The 17,491-nt window shown below is 42.9% G+C and overlaps 1 protein-coding gene across 4 annotated transcripts in view; it reads left to right on the plus strand.

The window, feature by feature from the left end:
* mybl1 (v-myb avian myeloblastosis viral oncogene homolog-like 1) overlaps nucleotides 1-17,491 on the plus strand; it is a 149,883-nt gene that overhangs the window by 24,726 nt on the left and 107,666 nt on the right. For all 4 annotated transcript variants that reach the window (XM_072467643.1, XM_072467646.1, XM_072467644.1 and 1 more), the window contains exons 4-5: nucleotides 4,626-4,718; nucleotides 13,336-13,556. In XM_072467643.1, coding sequence (XP_072323744.1) covers nucleotides 4,626-4,718; nucleotides 13,336-13,556 — 314 coding nt within the window. The remainder of the gene's footprint in view (nucleotides 1-4,625; nucleotides 4,719-13,335; nucleotides 13,557-17,491) is intronic.

Here is a 17,491-nt window from a genome sequence, read left to right on the forward strand (position 1 = left end):
AAGATGTGTGTGAACGTTGCGGGAGGGGCCCCGCAAACCACGTTCATATGTTTTGGTCCTGTCCAAAGCTGGAGGATTACTGGAAGGAGGTATTTAGGGTAATCTCTAAAGTGGTGCACGTGAAACTGGACCCGGGTCCTCGGGAGGCCATATTCGGGGTGTCGGATCAGCCGGGGTTGGAAACGGGCGCGGAGGCCGATGTAGCCTTCGCCTCATTGATCGGCCGAAGGCGGATCCTGTTAGAGCGGAGATCAACCTCTCCACTCTGAGCCCTGGCATGGTGGGGGGTACCTGCTGGAATTCTTGAAGCTTGAAAAGGTCAAATTTGAACTGAGGGGAAGGATGGAGGGATTCTACAATTCATGGACGTTATTTGTTATTCACTTTCGAGAATTAGATCACATCGAACATTGGGGGTGGGGGGGGTGGCTGGGTGGGTTGGGGGGGAGTGGGCACTGTATGTGTTAATGGTGACTATGGGTGATTCCTGATTCCACGTGTCTGCGTGGGTTTCCTCCGGGTGCTCCGGTTTCCTCCCACAGTCCAAAGATGTGCGGGTTAGGTGAATTGGCCAATGATAAATTGCCCTTAATGTCCAAATTGCCCTTGGTGTTGGGTGGAGGTGTTGAGTTTGGGTAGGGTGCTCTTTCCAAGAGCCGGTGCAGACTCAAAGGGCCGAATGGCCTCCTTCTGCACTGTAAATTCAATGATAATCTATGATTAATCTAGGACAAAGGTTCGGCACAACATCGTGGGCCGAAGGGCCTGTTCTGTGCTGTATTTTCTATGTTCTATGTTCTATGTCATTTGTTTATGTTTACATGCGGGCTAATGTCTGGGGCTTGGTGGGAGGATGGGATCGTTGTTATTGATATGGGGATTGACATTACATTCGTTACAGATTATTGTTTATTGTTGGGTGTATATTTGGGAGAAAATGTGAAAAAGGAGAATAAAATATATATTTTTTTAAAATAAAAAAATTTAAAGGGAAAATCTCCACTTAGTAGAAGAATAATACATTGATAATAAGTATATTTGCTCAGAATTTCCTGGATCAGGGCATCTTGCTTGAGCAATTATAATTAAGGATTGAGAAAGAAACCGAGGAATGACTGAGAATGCCACAGTGTGAATTAGTCAAATCAGCAACAGAAAAAGTAAACACCGAATGAGAGAAGAAAAAAAAGGTAGAAGGGAAAGTAAGAATTTAATATTAATTCTCGCAAAGAACAACTTGCTACTTGCAGGAATGAGGCTCCACAGTTTCAGTTTGTTCCTTTTGCATGCTGGAGAGGTTGACCGGCATTCCAAGAAAACAAATATCTTCATTGGTAGGGTTCTTTTTAAGTTGTTAAGTTCCAGCCAAACATTATCTCGCAATTTGTGTCAATTCCTCACCACAAATGGCAGGACAATTTATAAACTAATAATGGTGCATTAAAATTGCTGTTATTGTGCCAGGAAATTATGACCCATTGTATAATGCTCCCATTTTAAAGCATTGCAGGGGTTAAATTTGTGAGCGGGGAAGGAGGACATGAATAAGTGAAGGAAGGCTGAGTGATTGAGGGGGGTGGCGAGTTGGAAAGAGGTGTGTGCATGTATTTGTGCATTGTCAGGGAAAATGAGCTGATTACAATGCATGCGGGGTTGGGTAGAATTTTGAGTTTTCGGTCACTGTGGAATATGGAGAGCTTGGCTGAAGCCAGGCATCACTCGCAAGGCCAACCTTTGTTTCCTATCCCTAATTGCTCTTGGATAACATTGGAAAATGGTTTGCGAAGTTCTGCTGTAGTCCTTTGATTTGCTTTGAATACATGTAACCCAACAAGGTCATGTTCTGCTGTTCGTCTGGAATTCATCCTGGATTACATGCACTAACTGCATTGAATGGGGAATTGTTGAGGTCACTTTGGTGATTGTATCCAAATACACTGGTCCACAGTCTTGGCAGTGACAGAAGGTAAACAAAGGGAATACTACTAATAATAATAACCTTTTATTGTCACAAGTATGAAGCTACTGTGAAAAGCCCCGAGTAGCCACATTCCAGCACCTGTTCGGGTAAGCTGGTATGGGAATTGAACCCGCGTTGCTGGCCTTGTTCTGCATCACAAATCAGCTGTGTAGCCCACTGAGCTAAACCAGCCCGACTTGCAATCTAATAATTCCACCTCTTCGAAGTGCCCTGGAAGCATTTGCATTTCACTACAGATCATAAAAGTGCTGGAATTATATGATTCCTTGTTATAAAAGAAATCAGATCCCTTTATCTTTGGCCATCAATTTTCATTTTTTTTGTCTTTGACTGCACTCACCCTGGCTAAGGTTACAAAGGGGAATGAAAGCTAAAAATAAAAGAATGGACCAAAACTAATTTGGTTATTGCTTGTGTTTAGAAGCAATACATCAAATTTGTGAGGGGAATCGAGCAAAATTCTATGAAAAGATCGGTTTTCTGTTTAGCAGTAAGAAAAAAATAGAACTCTAGAAACTTTTCTAATATATGAGTGAACTAAAAGGGACAGAAACCGAAAAGTGGTGGGAATAGTCTTGGCACCCTAAAGAGCGGAGTATTTGTATCAGAGCTGACCAGACTCTAAACCAGGTGTTGTTGGTTGGTCAGGTGAAAAGGAACTCTGGAAAGCTATGCCATCAGGATTGACGTGACTCAAGCGAGAGGGTGAACAAAGAACAATACAGCACAGGAATAGGCCCTTCGGCCCTCCAAACCTGTACTGGTCATGATACCAACCTTTGCCAAAACCCTCAGCACTTCCTTGTGCCGTATTCCTCTATGCCCATCCTATCCATGTGTTTGTCAAGTTGCCTTTTGCACGCCATTAATGTATCTGCTTCCACAACCTCTACTGGCAACGCATTCCAAGCACTCTCCACCCTCTGTGTAAAAAAACCTGCTTCGCACATCTCCTCTAAACTTTGCCCCACGGACCTTAAACCTATGCCCCCTGGTGACTGACCCCTCAACCCTGGGAAAGAGTGCCTGCCCATCCACTCTATCCATGTCCCTCATAATCTTGTAGACCTCTATCAGGTCACCCCTCAACCTCCGTTTTTCTAATGAAAACATACCGAGTCTTTTCAGCCTCTCCACGTAGCTAACACTCTCCAGACCAGGCAACATCCTGGTAAACCTCCTCTGCACCCTCTCCAAAGCCTCCACATCCTTCTGGTAGTGTGGCGACTAGAATTGTGCACAATATTCCAAGTTCTGCCTTACCAAGGTTCTATACAACTGGAGCATGGCTTGTCAGTTTTTATACTCGCTGGCCCGTTCAATGAAGGCAAGCATTCCATATGCTTTCTTGACTACCTCGTCCACTTGTGTTGTCACCTTCAAAGATCTGTGGAAATGCACACCCAGATCGCTCTGACTTTCTATATTCCCAAGCGTTTTGCCATTTACGGTATATTTCCCCTCTATGTTAGACCTACCAAAATGCATTACCTCACATTTGTCCGAATTAAACTCCATTTGCCATTTCTTTGCCCAAGTCTCCAACCTATCTATGTCCTGCTGTATCTTCTGACAATCCTCAACACTATCTGCCACTCCACCAACCTTGGTGTCATCCTCGAATGTACTAATCAGAGCGGCCACATTTTCCTCCAAATCGTATATGTACATTACAAACAACAGAGGCCCAAGCACAGATCCCTGTGGAACACCACTAGTCACAACCTTCCATTCAGAAAAACACCCTTGTACTGCTACCCTCTGCCTTCTGTGACCGAGCCAGTTCTGTTTCCAGGTTCTTGAGAGTATACTTGGCAGTATATCAGGGAATCTTGGTTAATATGCAACTGCTGGTGAAAGTAACTTGAGGGCTAAACTCATTGAGTGGGAAAAGTGAGAGATTTTGCATACTGGAGGCAAAGTTGGAGGGACCGAGTTTGCATATGTGGTACCATATTTATGCAAGAATTGATGCAAGCCCTTGTAATTACGTGAGGTTTATCTTCAGTGCATTCACTATCAAAAATTAAATTCATCTTTTCCAGTCAAGTACCATTTCCGGTTAAGGCATGCTTCATTTTATGTTGATTTTGGGTTTGGCTCTTGCAATAAAAGTTATGAAAAGTGAAATCTTGTTAATCGATTCCTTTGATCAAAGGAATTGTTTCGGGATTCCTTATTTTCAGATTATTAGTTTCCACATAGGGATTCTTTGATCGGTGTTGTTTAGGGATTCCTTATTTTCAGATTATTAGTTTCCACATGGGGATCCTAACAGTGGATTTTAAGGAGTGCCATAGGAGAAAAGTGAGATAGAGATGCATGGAGGGTATTCCAGAGTTTGGGGCAACCAAAGATGTAACCACCAGTGGTGGATTGATTAAATTAGGGATGCACAGGAGGCTAGAATTAGAGGAGTGCAGATATCTGAAGGTTGTGGGGCTGGAGGAGATTGTCGACATCAAGCGAGGCGAGGGAACAACACGAGTCCTTCTAGCATGTTATTAAATTACTTCATGCTTCAGTGACTTGGATTTTTAATTGTAAATGCACGTGAAGAGTGCTTTCTGGTTAATGTAACTAACTTTAAATTTGGTACATTTCTTGTTTATATTGCTAATCAAGGACTTTGGAAATGTTGCAGAATCGAACAGATGTTCAATGTCAGCATAGATGGCAAAAGGTTTTGAATCCAGAACTAATAAAAGGACCATGGACTAAGGAGGAAGATCAAAAGGTAAGATAATTAGAAACCTGAAGTGTCGTGTTGGGTGTTCTGATATACAAACGATCCAACACGGCTGGAGATGGTGTAACTCAATTTTATTAACTACTTAACTGTAACAGCACACTGCTAACTGTGGTATTTCACTGGATGAAATACCCTAGTTGGGGCCTAACCCAGTGTGTTAATAAAGTTGTCATTGTGAGAGCAAATTGCTCTTATCATTAATGGCTGAACCATCAAAAGGTTTTCTAAAACCGGCCAGGTACGCATTATGTCACAACTAACATCACATTTGAAGTCATTAGAAGCACCTCCCGGGTGCTCCGGTTTCCTCCCACCAGTCCCGAAAGACGTGCTGTTAGGTGATTTGGACATTCTGAATTCTCCCTCAGTGTACCCGAACAGGCACCGTAGTGTGGCGACTCAGGGATTTTCGCAGTAACTTCATTGCAGTGTTAATGTAAGCCTACTTGTGACACTAATAAAGATTATTCTTATTGTAAGTAGACAATAATTAGAATCATAGAATGGTAATAGCACAGGGGAGGCCATTTTCTTCACCCTCTGTAATGCCTTCATGTTCTTTCTAAAGTGTGATGCCCAGAACTGGTTAAAATATTCCACTTGAAGTGGAACCAGCATTTTATACATAGAATCCTACAATGCAGAAGGAGGCCATTCGGGCCGTTGAGTCTGCATAGACATCTGAAAGAGCGCCCTATCCCTGTAACTTAACTGGCATTCCCATGTCCTAAGGGGCAATTTAGCATGGCCAATCCATCTAACATGCACATCTTTGGCCCTTGATTTTCTGCTCAGGATCCCATGTGCTTCATTAATTGCTTTCTCAACCTGCTCTGCTATGTTCTGAGTTGTGCACATGTATTCCCAAAATCCCCTTGCTCCTGCAACCCCTTTAAACATGTGCCTTTACTTTTTTGTTTGCCTTTCCTTGTTCTTCTAACCAAAATTAATCACTTTACACTTCTGAGTTAAACTTTATCACCTGTCCACCTATTCCATCAATCAGCTCTTTGAAGTTTATCAATATCCTCACAGTTCACAATATTTCCAAGATTTCTGTCATCTTAAAAATTTTTAATTGTTCCTTGTATATCCAAGTCTAGGTGATTTATACATCAAGAAAAGAAGTCGTCCTAACACCAACCACTGGGGACCCCCCTTCCTCCAGTTGGAAAAACAACCATTAACCTGTTTCATGTCATTCAGCCAATTTTATATCCATGCTGCCACTGTCCTTTTTATTCCTTGAGCTTTATTTTGCTGCTAAGCATGTTAAATGGCACTTTATCAAATGCCATTTGGAAGTCCATATATACCACTTCAACTGCATTGTTCTCATCAAGATCTCTGTTACCCCCTCAAAAAGAACTCAACCAAGCAACCTAAACACAATAGTCCCTGCCAAGTCCCTGCTGGCTTCCTTAATCAATGCACATTGTCTATGGGACTGTTAATTTTGTCCCAGATTATAATTTCTAGAAGTTTTTCTGCCATCAGGTTAAACTGACTTGGCTTGTAGTCACTCTGTTTATTCTTGAAGCCTTTATTCTAACAAGGGTGTAACATTTGCAATTCTCCTGTCCTCTGCCACTACCCTTGTATCTAAGGAGGATTGGAAGGTTATGGCTAGTGCCTCTGCAATTTGCGCTCTTACTTCCTTCGGTAGCTTTGGATGCATCCCATCTGGTCCTGGTGACGTATCAACTTTAAATACAGCTGGCCTATCTAATACCTCCTCTTTATCTTTTTTAGCACATTCAAGTAGTCTCGACTACTTAGTTTATTATGGGGGATTACCAACATGCTGAATGGGATACGTTTAGAACAGATCTAGCGACTGAAAGCTGGGCATGCATTAGGTACTATAGGTTGTCATTAGCAGCAACACAATCCATGATCTCATGGGACCTGCATATCTTTCAATCTACCCTAGTTCAATGAAGAGTGCAAGAGTTGCATTAGACATTTCTAAAAATGAGGTGTTTACCTTGTGAAGCTACAACACAGGACTACTTGCATGTCAAACAACAGAAGCAGCATGTGAGTGACAAGAGCTAAACAATCCCACAAGACTGATGAAATTAGCAGAGAAAATGTATTTGAGAAATTTAAGGAAGTATAACTTGAAAAATCCCCAGCGCCTGATGGCCTACATCCTGGGCTTCTGAAAGAGAGAGCTGCAGAGATAATGGAAGCACTGGTTATGGATTTCCAAAATTCCCTGAATTCTAGAACATTCATAGCAGATTGGAAGTTACCAAATGTAGCACTGTTATTCAAGAAAAGAGGAAGAGAGAAAATGGAGAACTGTAGGACTATTGGGAATAATTCATTGGGAAAGTGCTGGAATCTATTTTTGACAAAGTCTTTCAATGATTTTCTAAATGCATTGTTATGACCAGACAAAGGCTGTGTTTTGGAATCTACCGGGAACCAGCTATTTTAGACCTAGTAATGTGTAATAAGATAGGATCAGTTAAGGATTTCATATTATAGGTACCTCCAGGCAAAAGTGCTCAAGACATGATAGAATTTCAAATTCAGTTTGAGAGCAAGGAAATTGGACCTAAAGCTAGTGTCTTAAACTTGAAGAGACAATTACAAGGATATGAAGGCATAATTGGCAAGTGGACTGAAAAAGTAGGTGAAAAGGTAAGACCGTGAGAGGACTTCAGTGGCGGCAATGTGCTGATCAGTTGCACACAGGGTAGCTCCTTGAAGATTTTAGTTTTGGCTCTTTATGCCTGATTAATGGGTGCTTTGGTTGGAAAATTCGTGGAATAAGTGGTGGGGAGTGAATTTGCCTCCGAAGTGGAATGTTGGCGGGTTACAGCACATGGCAGAGGTCGAATAAGGCAACGATGTTGGAGGTGGAGGGTCTGTGTGGCAAAGTTACAAAAGGCATGGAGGAGGTTGGAGCGGTTTGCAGCAGAATTGACCCCACATCTGGAGATGTTTTCCGACTCTTTGGCACGAGGGGATCTGCCGGCCACGCTGGCGCAGGAATCGATTTTGTTAATCCTCAAGAAGGATAAAGACCAGTGGAATGTGGGTCGTATAACCCATCTCCCTGTTAAACACTGATGTGAAGGTGCTGGCAAAGGTATAGATGAGGAGGTTGGAGGAGCGATCGAGGTTGCGTGATGTTGCAGAATTCCTTAAGCTGCCGACGATTAAATTCGCCCTTTGGGGCTCGGAGGAGAGGTTCTGGGTGAGATGGAGGCTGTTCGGGTCCCTTTTTGAGGACCTGTTCATTGGGGGGAGGGGAAGGGAAGGGAAGAAGGTTAAGGAGAGAAAAGGGGGAGGAAATATCAACCTGAGGATTGTTATGCTTGCAATTGATTTTGGATTTATGTTTATGTATGCCCTTGTTTGAATGAAAAAAATACTTCTTAAAGAAAAGGTAAGACAGTGGCGATGCAGTGTCAGACACTTAAGGAGATCTTTGTTTACATTTTACATCTTGCATTTAATAAGATCATTACACTGAGGAAGACCTCTGTAACTAGCCAAGGAAGCTAAAGGTGGCGTCAAATTGAAAGAAAAGGCATACAATACTGCAAAGATTAGTCATGGGGTGGAAGATTGAGGAAATCTTAGAAACTAGCAACGGGTAACTTTAAAAAAAAAAAAGAGTTAGTTTAAGTATAAGAGAAAACTAGCAAGAAATATATAAACAAACAGTCAAAGCTGAAAGGGGAGATGGTGTAAAGGTATTGTCACTGGACTGGTGATCCAGAGACCCAGAGTAATACTCTGGGGACCCGGGTTTGAACGCCGCCACGTCAGATGGTGGAAGTTGAATCTCCCAAAAAATGATAACCATGTAACCATTGTCGATTGTTGTATAAAAAAAAAAAAACCCAGCTGGTTCACTAATAACCTTTAGGGAAGGAAATCTGCAGTCCTCGCCTGCTCTGACCTACATGTGACTCCAGATCCACAGGAATGTGGTTGACTCTTAAATGTCCTCTGAAATGGCTTCGCAAGCCACTCAGTTGTATCAAACCACTACAAAGTCTAAAAAGAAAGAAACCGCATAGACCACTGAAAAACACAACGGCAAACCCAGCCTGTCGACTATGCAAAGTCACCGTACTAGCATCTGGGGCTTGTGCCAAAGTTGGGAGAGCTGTCTCACAGACTAGTCAAGCAACAGCCTGACATAGTCATACTCACGGAATCATACCTTAAAAATAAAACCTCCGACATCACTATCACCATCCCTGGCTATGTCCTGCCGCACCAGAAGGACAGATCCAGAAGAGGTGGTGGCACAGTGGTATACACTTGGGAGCACAAGACTTGAAAGAGCAGCCATTCAAAAAGGCAACTCACCACCATCTTCTCAAGGGCATTTGAGCAAATAAAATAAATGCTGACCTACCAGTGCAGTCCACATCCAGTAAAAATTAATTTTTCAAAAAGGAAAAGAGTATCATAAATGAGCATTTGGCCCTTAAGAGGGCTAAACTGGGGAATTAATGGGAAATGAGAAAATGGCACGTGCTTAGAACAAGTATTTTGTATCCGTCTTCACAGTGGAAGATGAAAAAGCATCCAAGCATAGTTGAATATTAAGAGGCAAAAGGGAAAGGGGAACTTGGAGAAATCACCATCATTGAGAAAACAAAACTGGCGGGACTTGAGGCTGAAACAAGTCCCCTGGACCCGATGACCTGCATCTTCAGGTCGACAAAGAAGTGGCTTGAGAATCACTCACCCATGTTCTGGTCTTGTCCCAAACTACTTGGGTTCTGGGTCTCATTTTTTTGAGATCATGTCTGAGATCGTTGGGATCAAACTAGAGCCGTGTCCACTGGTGGTGATCCTTTGGGTGCCAGATTCCCCAGAGCTCCTTGAGGGGGGGAGGGGGAAGGCTGACGTCTTGGCCTTAGCCTCCTTGGTGGCCTAGAGGCGGGCCCTGCTTGGATGGAGGTCGGCGGTGCCACCCAGGGCCTCGGCATGTTTGAGTGACCTGGCAGAATTCTTGCGATTGGAAAAGATTAAATATACCCTGAGAGAATAGTCGGGTCGAGGGGGATAGGGGATTCAAGGTTGTTGCTGTTACGAACAGTTTGTCATGTTTATTTTAACAAAGTATGTAAGAATTTGATAATGTTTGGAATAAAATATATTTTAAAAAGTGGCTGCAGAGATAGTTGATGCATTACTTAGAATAGAATTACTACAGTGCTGGTGATAATTCAGCCCATCGGGTCTACACTGACCCTCTGAAAGAGCACCTTACCTCGGCCCTCTCCCCCGCCCTATCCCCGTAATCCCACCCCACCTAACCTGCACATCTTTGGACTGGGAGGAAACTAGAGCACCCGGAGAAAACCCACACAGACACTGGAAGAACATGCAAACTCCACACTGACAATCACCCAAGGCCAAAATTTAACCCAGTGCTAACCACTGTGCCACCGTGCCGCCCCAATCGTTCAAAATTCCATTGGACCTGGAAAAGTCCCAGTGGTTTTGATAACCGCAAATGTAACACCTCAACTTGAGAAAGCACAAAACTAGGAGAGATAGCCTCGGGATTATCGTTGGGAAAATGCTGCGATCCATTATTAAAGGAGTAATAGCAGGGAATTTAGAAATCATAATACAATCAGGTAGTGCTAATAGTTTTTTTTAAAAGGAAAATGGTGTTTGAGAAATTTATTTGGGAATGTAAAAAGCAGAGTAGATAAAGGGGAACCAGTAGATGTCATGTATTTGGATTTCCAAAAGGTGTTCAATATTCTGCCACAGAAACGGTTACTACACAAGTAAATTTGTTGGGGGTGAATGGTTAGAGGACTGGCTACCTAACAGGAAATGGTCTGGATAAATAGGTCATTTTCAGATTGGTAAACTAACTAGTGAAGTGCAGTAGGGGTCAGTACTTGGGCATCAAATATTTACCATTTATATTAAGGACTTGAGCTACATTTTCTGCCAATCCAACATAGATAGGAAGGCAAATTGTGAGGAGAATATAAAGAGTCTGCAAAGAGATATAGATATGTTAAGTGAATGGGAAGCATTTGGCAAATGAAGTATAATGTGGATATAATTGTGGTTGCCCACTTTGGCAGGAAGAATTGAAAAGCAGATTATCATTTAAATGGAAAAAAACTGCAGAATGCTGCAACACAGAGGGACTTGGGTGTTCTTGTACATAATAACAAAATGTTAACATGTAGGTACATCAAGTAATTAAGAAGGCAAATTGAATGTTTGCCTTTATTGAAAGGTGAAAGTATAAAAGTAGGGCAGTCTTTCTAAAACTATATTAGGCATTGGTAAGAACACACCAAGAGTATTGTGTACGGTTTAAGTCACCTTATTTAAGGAGGGACATACTTGCATGGGAGACGGTTCAAAGATGATTCACTTGGTTGATGATGAGAGGTAATCTTATTGAAACATAAAGAAAGATACTGAGGGGTTTGACAGGGTAGACCCTGAGAGGATGTTTACGCTTGTGAGGGAATTTTGAAAATAAGGGGACTGGCATGAGGAGGAATTTCTCTTGGAGGATGCTGAATCTTTGTAATCTCCACCCCAGAGTACACTATTGGTTAGGTCATTGAACATCATCAGGGCTGACTTAGGCATATTTTTGATTGACAAGAGTCAAGGGTTCCAGGGACAGCCAGGAAAGAGAAATTAAGGTCACAATCAGACTAACCATAAACTTCTTGGCTGGCAGTGCAGGCTCGGGAGGCTGACTAGCCTACTCCTATTTAGGGCAGCACGGTAGCATAGTGGTTAGCACAATTGCTTCACAGCTCCAGGGTCCCAGGTTCGATTCCCCACTGGGTCACTCTCTGTGCGGAGTCTGCACGTTCTCCCCGTGTGTGCGTGTGTTTCCTCCGGGTGCTCCGGTTTCCTCCCACAGTCCAAAGATGTGCACGTTAGGTGGATTGGCCATGCTAAAATTGCCCTTAGTGTCCAAAATTGCCCTTAGTGTTGGGTGGGGTTACTGGGTTATGGGGATGGGGTGGGAGTGTGGGCTTGGGTGGGGTGCTCTTTCAAAGAGCTGGTGCAGACTCGATGGGCCGAATGGCCTCCTTCTGCACTGTAAATTCTGTCTGTATTTCTTATTTCATAAAGTCAGCTTGGTTTTACAAAGGGAAATCATGTTTGCCAAATATATTAGCTTTTTTTTGAGTATATAACTCGTGGAGTAGATGAAGAACCCACCAGTTGATATAATTTACTTGGATTTCCAAACTGCATTTAATGAGGTGCCAGAAAAAAGGTTAAAGCACAAAGGCTCACGGAGCTAGGGATAATATCCAGCATGGATAGAGAATTGGTTAATGGACAACAATTGGGATAAATGAGGCATTTTCAAGTCTGCAGGCTGAGCCTAATGGAATGGTACAGGGGTCATTGCTAGGGCCACCACCATTTTCAAACTCTATTAATAGCTTGGCTTGGGCGAAGCATCAAAAGTAATGTATCTAGATTTGCTGATGATGCAAAGCTAGGTGGGAATGTAAACTGTAAGGAGGATACAAAGAGGGTGTAAAGAAATATAGACAGGTTAAGTAAGTAGGCAACAAAGTAACAGAGTATAATATGAGGTTGTTCACTTAGAGGTTATTCGCTTTGGTAGTAAGAGTAGAAAAGCAGAATATATTTTAAAAGGTCAAACTTGTAAATGTTGATGTTCACTAGGCTTGGATGTACTTTTACAAGGAATGCTTAAAGTTAGCATGCAGTTACAGCAAGCAATTGGGAAGGCAAATGGAATGTTCATCTTTATTGCAAGGGGATTGGAGTACGAGAATAACTATGTTTTTCTGCAATTGTATAGGGCTTTGGTGATCCCAAACTTGGAATACTGTGCATAGTTTTGTTCCCATATTTAAGAAAAGATGTACTCGCATTTGAGCTGGTACAGCATAGGCACATTAGATTGGCCTCTGGGAAGAGGGGGCTGTCTGACGATGAGAGGGTGCGTAAATCGGGCTGATATTCTGGTTAATTAGAAAAATGAGAGGTGATCGCATTGAAACATTCAAGATTCTGAAGGATCTTTATATGGTAGACAGTGAGAGGTTATTTTTCCTGACTGGGGGATCTAGAATACGGGGTCACTTCCTTGGGGCTAATCATTTTAGGACTGAGATGAGGAGAAATTTCTTCACTCGAGGGTTTTGAATCTTTCGAATTCTCTACCTAGAGTTATGGATGCTCCATCGTCGAATATATTTCAGGCTGAAATAGGTAGATTTTGGGGTCTTGGGGAGTTAAGGTATATGGGGAGGACGCTGGAAAGTGGAGTTGAGGTGGGGATCAGCCATGATGGCATTGAATGGTGGGGAACAGGCGCAAGGAGCTGTATGATCTAATCCTGCTCTTGTTTCTTATTATGAGACAGAAAATGCTGAAAATACTCAGATCAACAATGAAGAGGGGAACTATTTATGTTTCTGTTTGATGACTGATCGTCAGACTTTCGTAGATTTTTTATGTGTTTGTGCTTTGATTTTTGCAAAATCTAATTTGACCATGATTTAATTCAATGTATGAAGTATGGAATCAGTTACTTGTAATGTGTTCAAAGTTTTGGCTTTTTTTTCTCCACTGCCAATAGGTAATTGAGTTGGTTCAGAAATATGGTCCAAAACGATGGTCACTGATTGCCAAATACCTAAAAGGCAGGATTGGAAAACAATGTCGGGAAAGGTGGCACAATCATTTAAACCCTGAAGTAAAAAAATCATCTTGGACAGAAGAAGAAGACAAGATCATTTATGAAGCACATAAGCGTCTGGGAAATCGCTGGGCTGAGATTGCAAAGTTGCTTCCTGGAAGGTATGTTAAATCTATTTCTACAATTTTTACATGCCCCGATTTGACCCAAAAAGTTAAAGGAAATCATTATTCGTTTGACCTTGCCGACGATGTGATTGATGCTGAATAATGGAATATCAGCGCAGAAAGCAAAGAGATGGGATAAAGGGAAGTTTTCTAATCTTTCTTGCATGATGTATTATCTCACTTCTTTCTATGCTGAATTAGATCTGACATCTCTGTCCATTTGGTTAGCTTGATTTCTCCTTCAAGCATTCACAATTTCCTATACTCCAGTTTGGTGTCATCAGCAAATTTCAGTATGTTCCGTCTATTCCTAATCTATACATATCCATGTGGAACACTACTTTGTGCATATTTATATTACCAGTAACTGTAACTTCCCTTTTTTCCATTCGCCAGTCACATGTACGTCCATGTGACCACATTCCCATTAATTCTATTTGCTGTTATCATCACCATTGTCACTTTATGTGGCACTTCACCTGAATGCTTTTTGGTGGTCTATATAAATCTCATACATTACTTCATCTTTACCAATTCTTTGTTATTTCTTCAAATAATAGTATACGGTTGGGCAAGCATGTCCTGATCTTTAAAAGTCTCTATACTTGATCAGCTTTTGTTTGTTCAAATACTTTGTAATTTTGACTCCAGTGGATTATCAACGACTGAAAATTTCATGTCTCATCCTAGCCTTCCTCTCTTTGAAGTAGGGATCCAATTTGTTCGTGCAACTTTGTGGGTTTTTTGGGGTTGACGTCTTTCCGAGCTTTCCTCAGGATGTTCCAACTCAACAATTGGGTTCCAGTAACCTGTCTCCCATAAGTTTAAGTGGCTACTTCAGAATGATCACTCTTTTTTTGAATAACAATGCTGTCAATAGAATCATAGAATCCCTACAGCGCAGAAGGAGGCCAATTGGCCCATCGAGTCTGCACCAACCCTCCAAAAGAACACCCTACTTAGGTCCACTCCACAGCCCTATCCCTGTAACCTCCCTCACCTTTGGACACTAAGAGGCAATTTAGCATGGCCAATCCACCTAACCTGCACATTTTTGGACTGTGGGAGGAAACCGGAGCACCCGGAGAAAACCCATGCAGACATGTGCAAACTCCACACACTTGTTACGCACCGTCAGAGTCGAACCCGGGTCCCTAGCACTGTGGGGCAGCAGTAATAACCACTGTGCCCCCATGCTGCCTTTTTAACATATATTTTTATTGGATTTAATTTTTTTTACAAATATCACAATGAAGCAAAAGAAAACCCCACCAAGAATCAATGCAGGATTCAGCCAACAACACAGATACATCATACAAAAGGAAACAAAAGAATCTTCATGGGTACTCCAGCACTAAGGGGAGTATGCTTGTACCCCACAGTGCAATCCAACCCCTGTACAGGCCTGAGACAGAACAGACAACCGTCATATGACTACAGAATTATGAACAGAGGACCAGAAATGACAGCTGCAAGTTATTCCTGTGGAAAAAGAAAAAAAAAGTAAACACCAGAGCCAACCTACTGGATCCCAGATTCAAAGCACCGATTAAATGCCCAACAACTAACGGGGAATAAACGACCTGACCACCAAAAAGATAACACGCCCCCAAGCGGAATGACAGGATAACAATAAGGTAAAGATAACCTCAGCCCCATCATGGGGAGAAAAGAGCAGCCAAGACAACCCCCTGCCCCCCCCCCCAAAAGGGAGAGAGGGCTGACCTACCTACCCAAGGATAAAACAGGATCAACGAGCGCCTCTCAGGATCTTTCAGGGATCACAACGATCGAAGCACGAGATGCCAACACTTACATCATGCCATCTCACAAACACCCAGGCGGGATGACTCAACTGATTCGAGACCTCCAGCCCCTCACGACTACCATCAAGAAGAGAACAAAACAGGACCAGTGGTAAGCGGAGCCAAACTATCCCGGGCTTTGAAGACATTATATATTGTGCTCCATCGAATCTGGTACAATACACTTATCCTCCAAATCAAGGTCCCCAACACATGGCAAATTCTCGAACTCACTCGGGGAGTGTTCTGCTACCTGGCACACATGGCGGCAAATTCTCAAACTCACTCAGGGAGTCTCGCATCGAGGACCAGGCCAGGTGGTGCACCCCTCCCAGTCGTCTTCTCTCTTTCCTGAATCCGCCAGGATGGGCAATAAACTATGCAGCAGGGTCTTGACACTGCTGAGGCAGGCCCTCACCAGGGACAATGCTCTCTATTGCAAGAACCTCCTCGTGCGCCTCCACAAAAGTATCCCACAACTCTTGGAATAGAGCCCTGTGGACTGTAGAGTCGAGGATTTTCTTCTTTTTTAAAAATAATTTTTATTAAAGTTTTCACAAAATATCAACAACAAAATGTAAAAGGAACCCAATAGAATCAAATACAAAACAAAACAACCCAGTGCCCCCTCTCCCCTATACATAAATAATATATTAACACCCGCCGAAACACATAGCAAATATATACACCCCCTCAGATCCCCCCAGTATAGACAAACAAAAAATAAAATAGAACCCCCCCCCCCCGGTTTGCTGCTGCTGACCATTGTCTACCGTTCTGCCAGGAAATCCAAGAACGGTTGCCACCGCCTGAAGAACCCTTGCACTGATCCCCTTAAGGCAAATTTCACCCTCCAATTTAACAAACCCCACCATATCGTTGATCCAGGGTTCCACGCTTGGGGTCTCATCCTTCCACTGAAGAAGAATCCTTCGCCGGGCTACCAGGGACTCATTTGCCCCCAAGCCGGTTTGACCCTGGATCCTACCACCCTCGACACCGTCCTCGCTATGCCCATCTAAAATTCCTCCAGCGCTGGGCATGCCCAGAACATATGGGTGTGGTTTGCTGGGCTCCCTGAGCACCTAATACACCTGTCCTCACCCCCCAAAAACCGGCTCATCCTTGTCCCTGTCATGTGTGCCCTGTGCAGCACCTTAAACTGTATGAGGCCGAGCCTCGCGCATGAAGAGGAAGAGTTCACCCTCCCTGGGGCATCTGCCCACGTCCCCTCCTCGATCTCCTCCCCCAACTCCTCCTCCCACTTACCTTTCAGCACATCCATCGAGGCCTCCTCCTCCTGAGTCGAGTGCATCATCATTCGTCTCTGCACACAGCATCGTCAAGGCGGGAGCCCGCTCAATAGCAATTGCGCCACTGAAAGCCCGGCCCCACTCCAGCCGCCACAATCGAGCAAGAATTTAAGCATTTAATCTTGACTCTTTCAGATAGAGACACTGGCCAAACACCTCTTGGGACATGGCACAAGCTATGTACACCAAGGAAACACCGGTACAAAGCATGCACTGGGATGAAAAGGTGGATTAAAAGATGAACCGAGCCGGAGCTTATGGAAACGCAGCCGCTCCTTCACTCACATCACGTGACATCCCCCCCCCCCAACCCAACCCAATAATACTCCTTTTGATAATTATATTATCTAGTTATGTTTAGTTTACTTGCAACACCAGGTTTATTAATTGAATTGTAGATTAGCTTCACATTCAGATGTCTCTTCTAGCTCATATCTCTCTTCATTTTCTAGTGATATTGGAGTCCTTGAATTTAATGTGTGTGTAATTGCTAGTGTTGCACACTAACAGTCTTGATGCTGACTCCTCTTGTCAAGAAGTTTAGATGTGACCAAATGAGGCAATCATAAAACAAAATTAATTTGGCAGAGTCCTCTAAAAGATGAGATTAAATTCTTACAATGCAATTAACTAGTATTTTTTTCATATGAAGGTGATTAATTAATGATTGGCATCAAGGCAACATTTGACTGAGTATGGCATTGAGACAATCTAGTAAAACTGAAATCATGGAAATTGGAGGGGGAAATTCCCCACTAGCTGAAGTCAAACCTAGTTGGCTGTGGTTGATGAGGGACAAATGTCACGGCTC

The sequence above is a fragment of the Scyliorhinus torazame genome, chromosome 11, assembly GCF_047496885.1.
Source record: "Scyliorhinus torazame isolate Kashiwa2021f chromosome 11, sScyTor2.1, whole genome shotgun sequence".
NCBI lineage: Eukaryota > Metazoa > Chordata > Chondrichthyes > Carcharhiniformes > Scyliorhinidae > Scyliorhinus > Scyliorhinus torazame.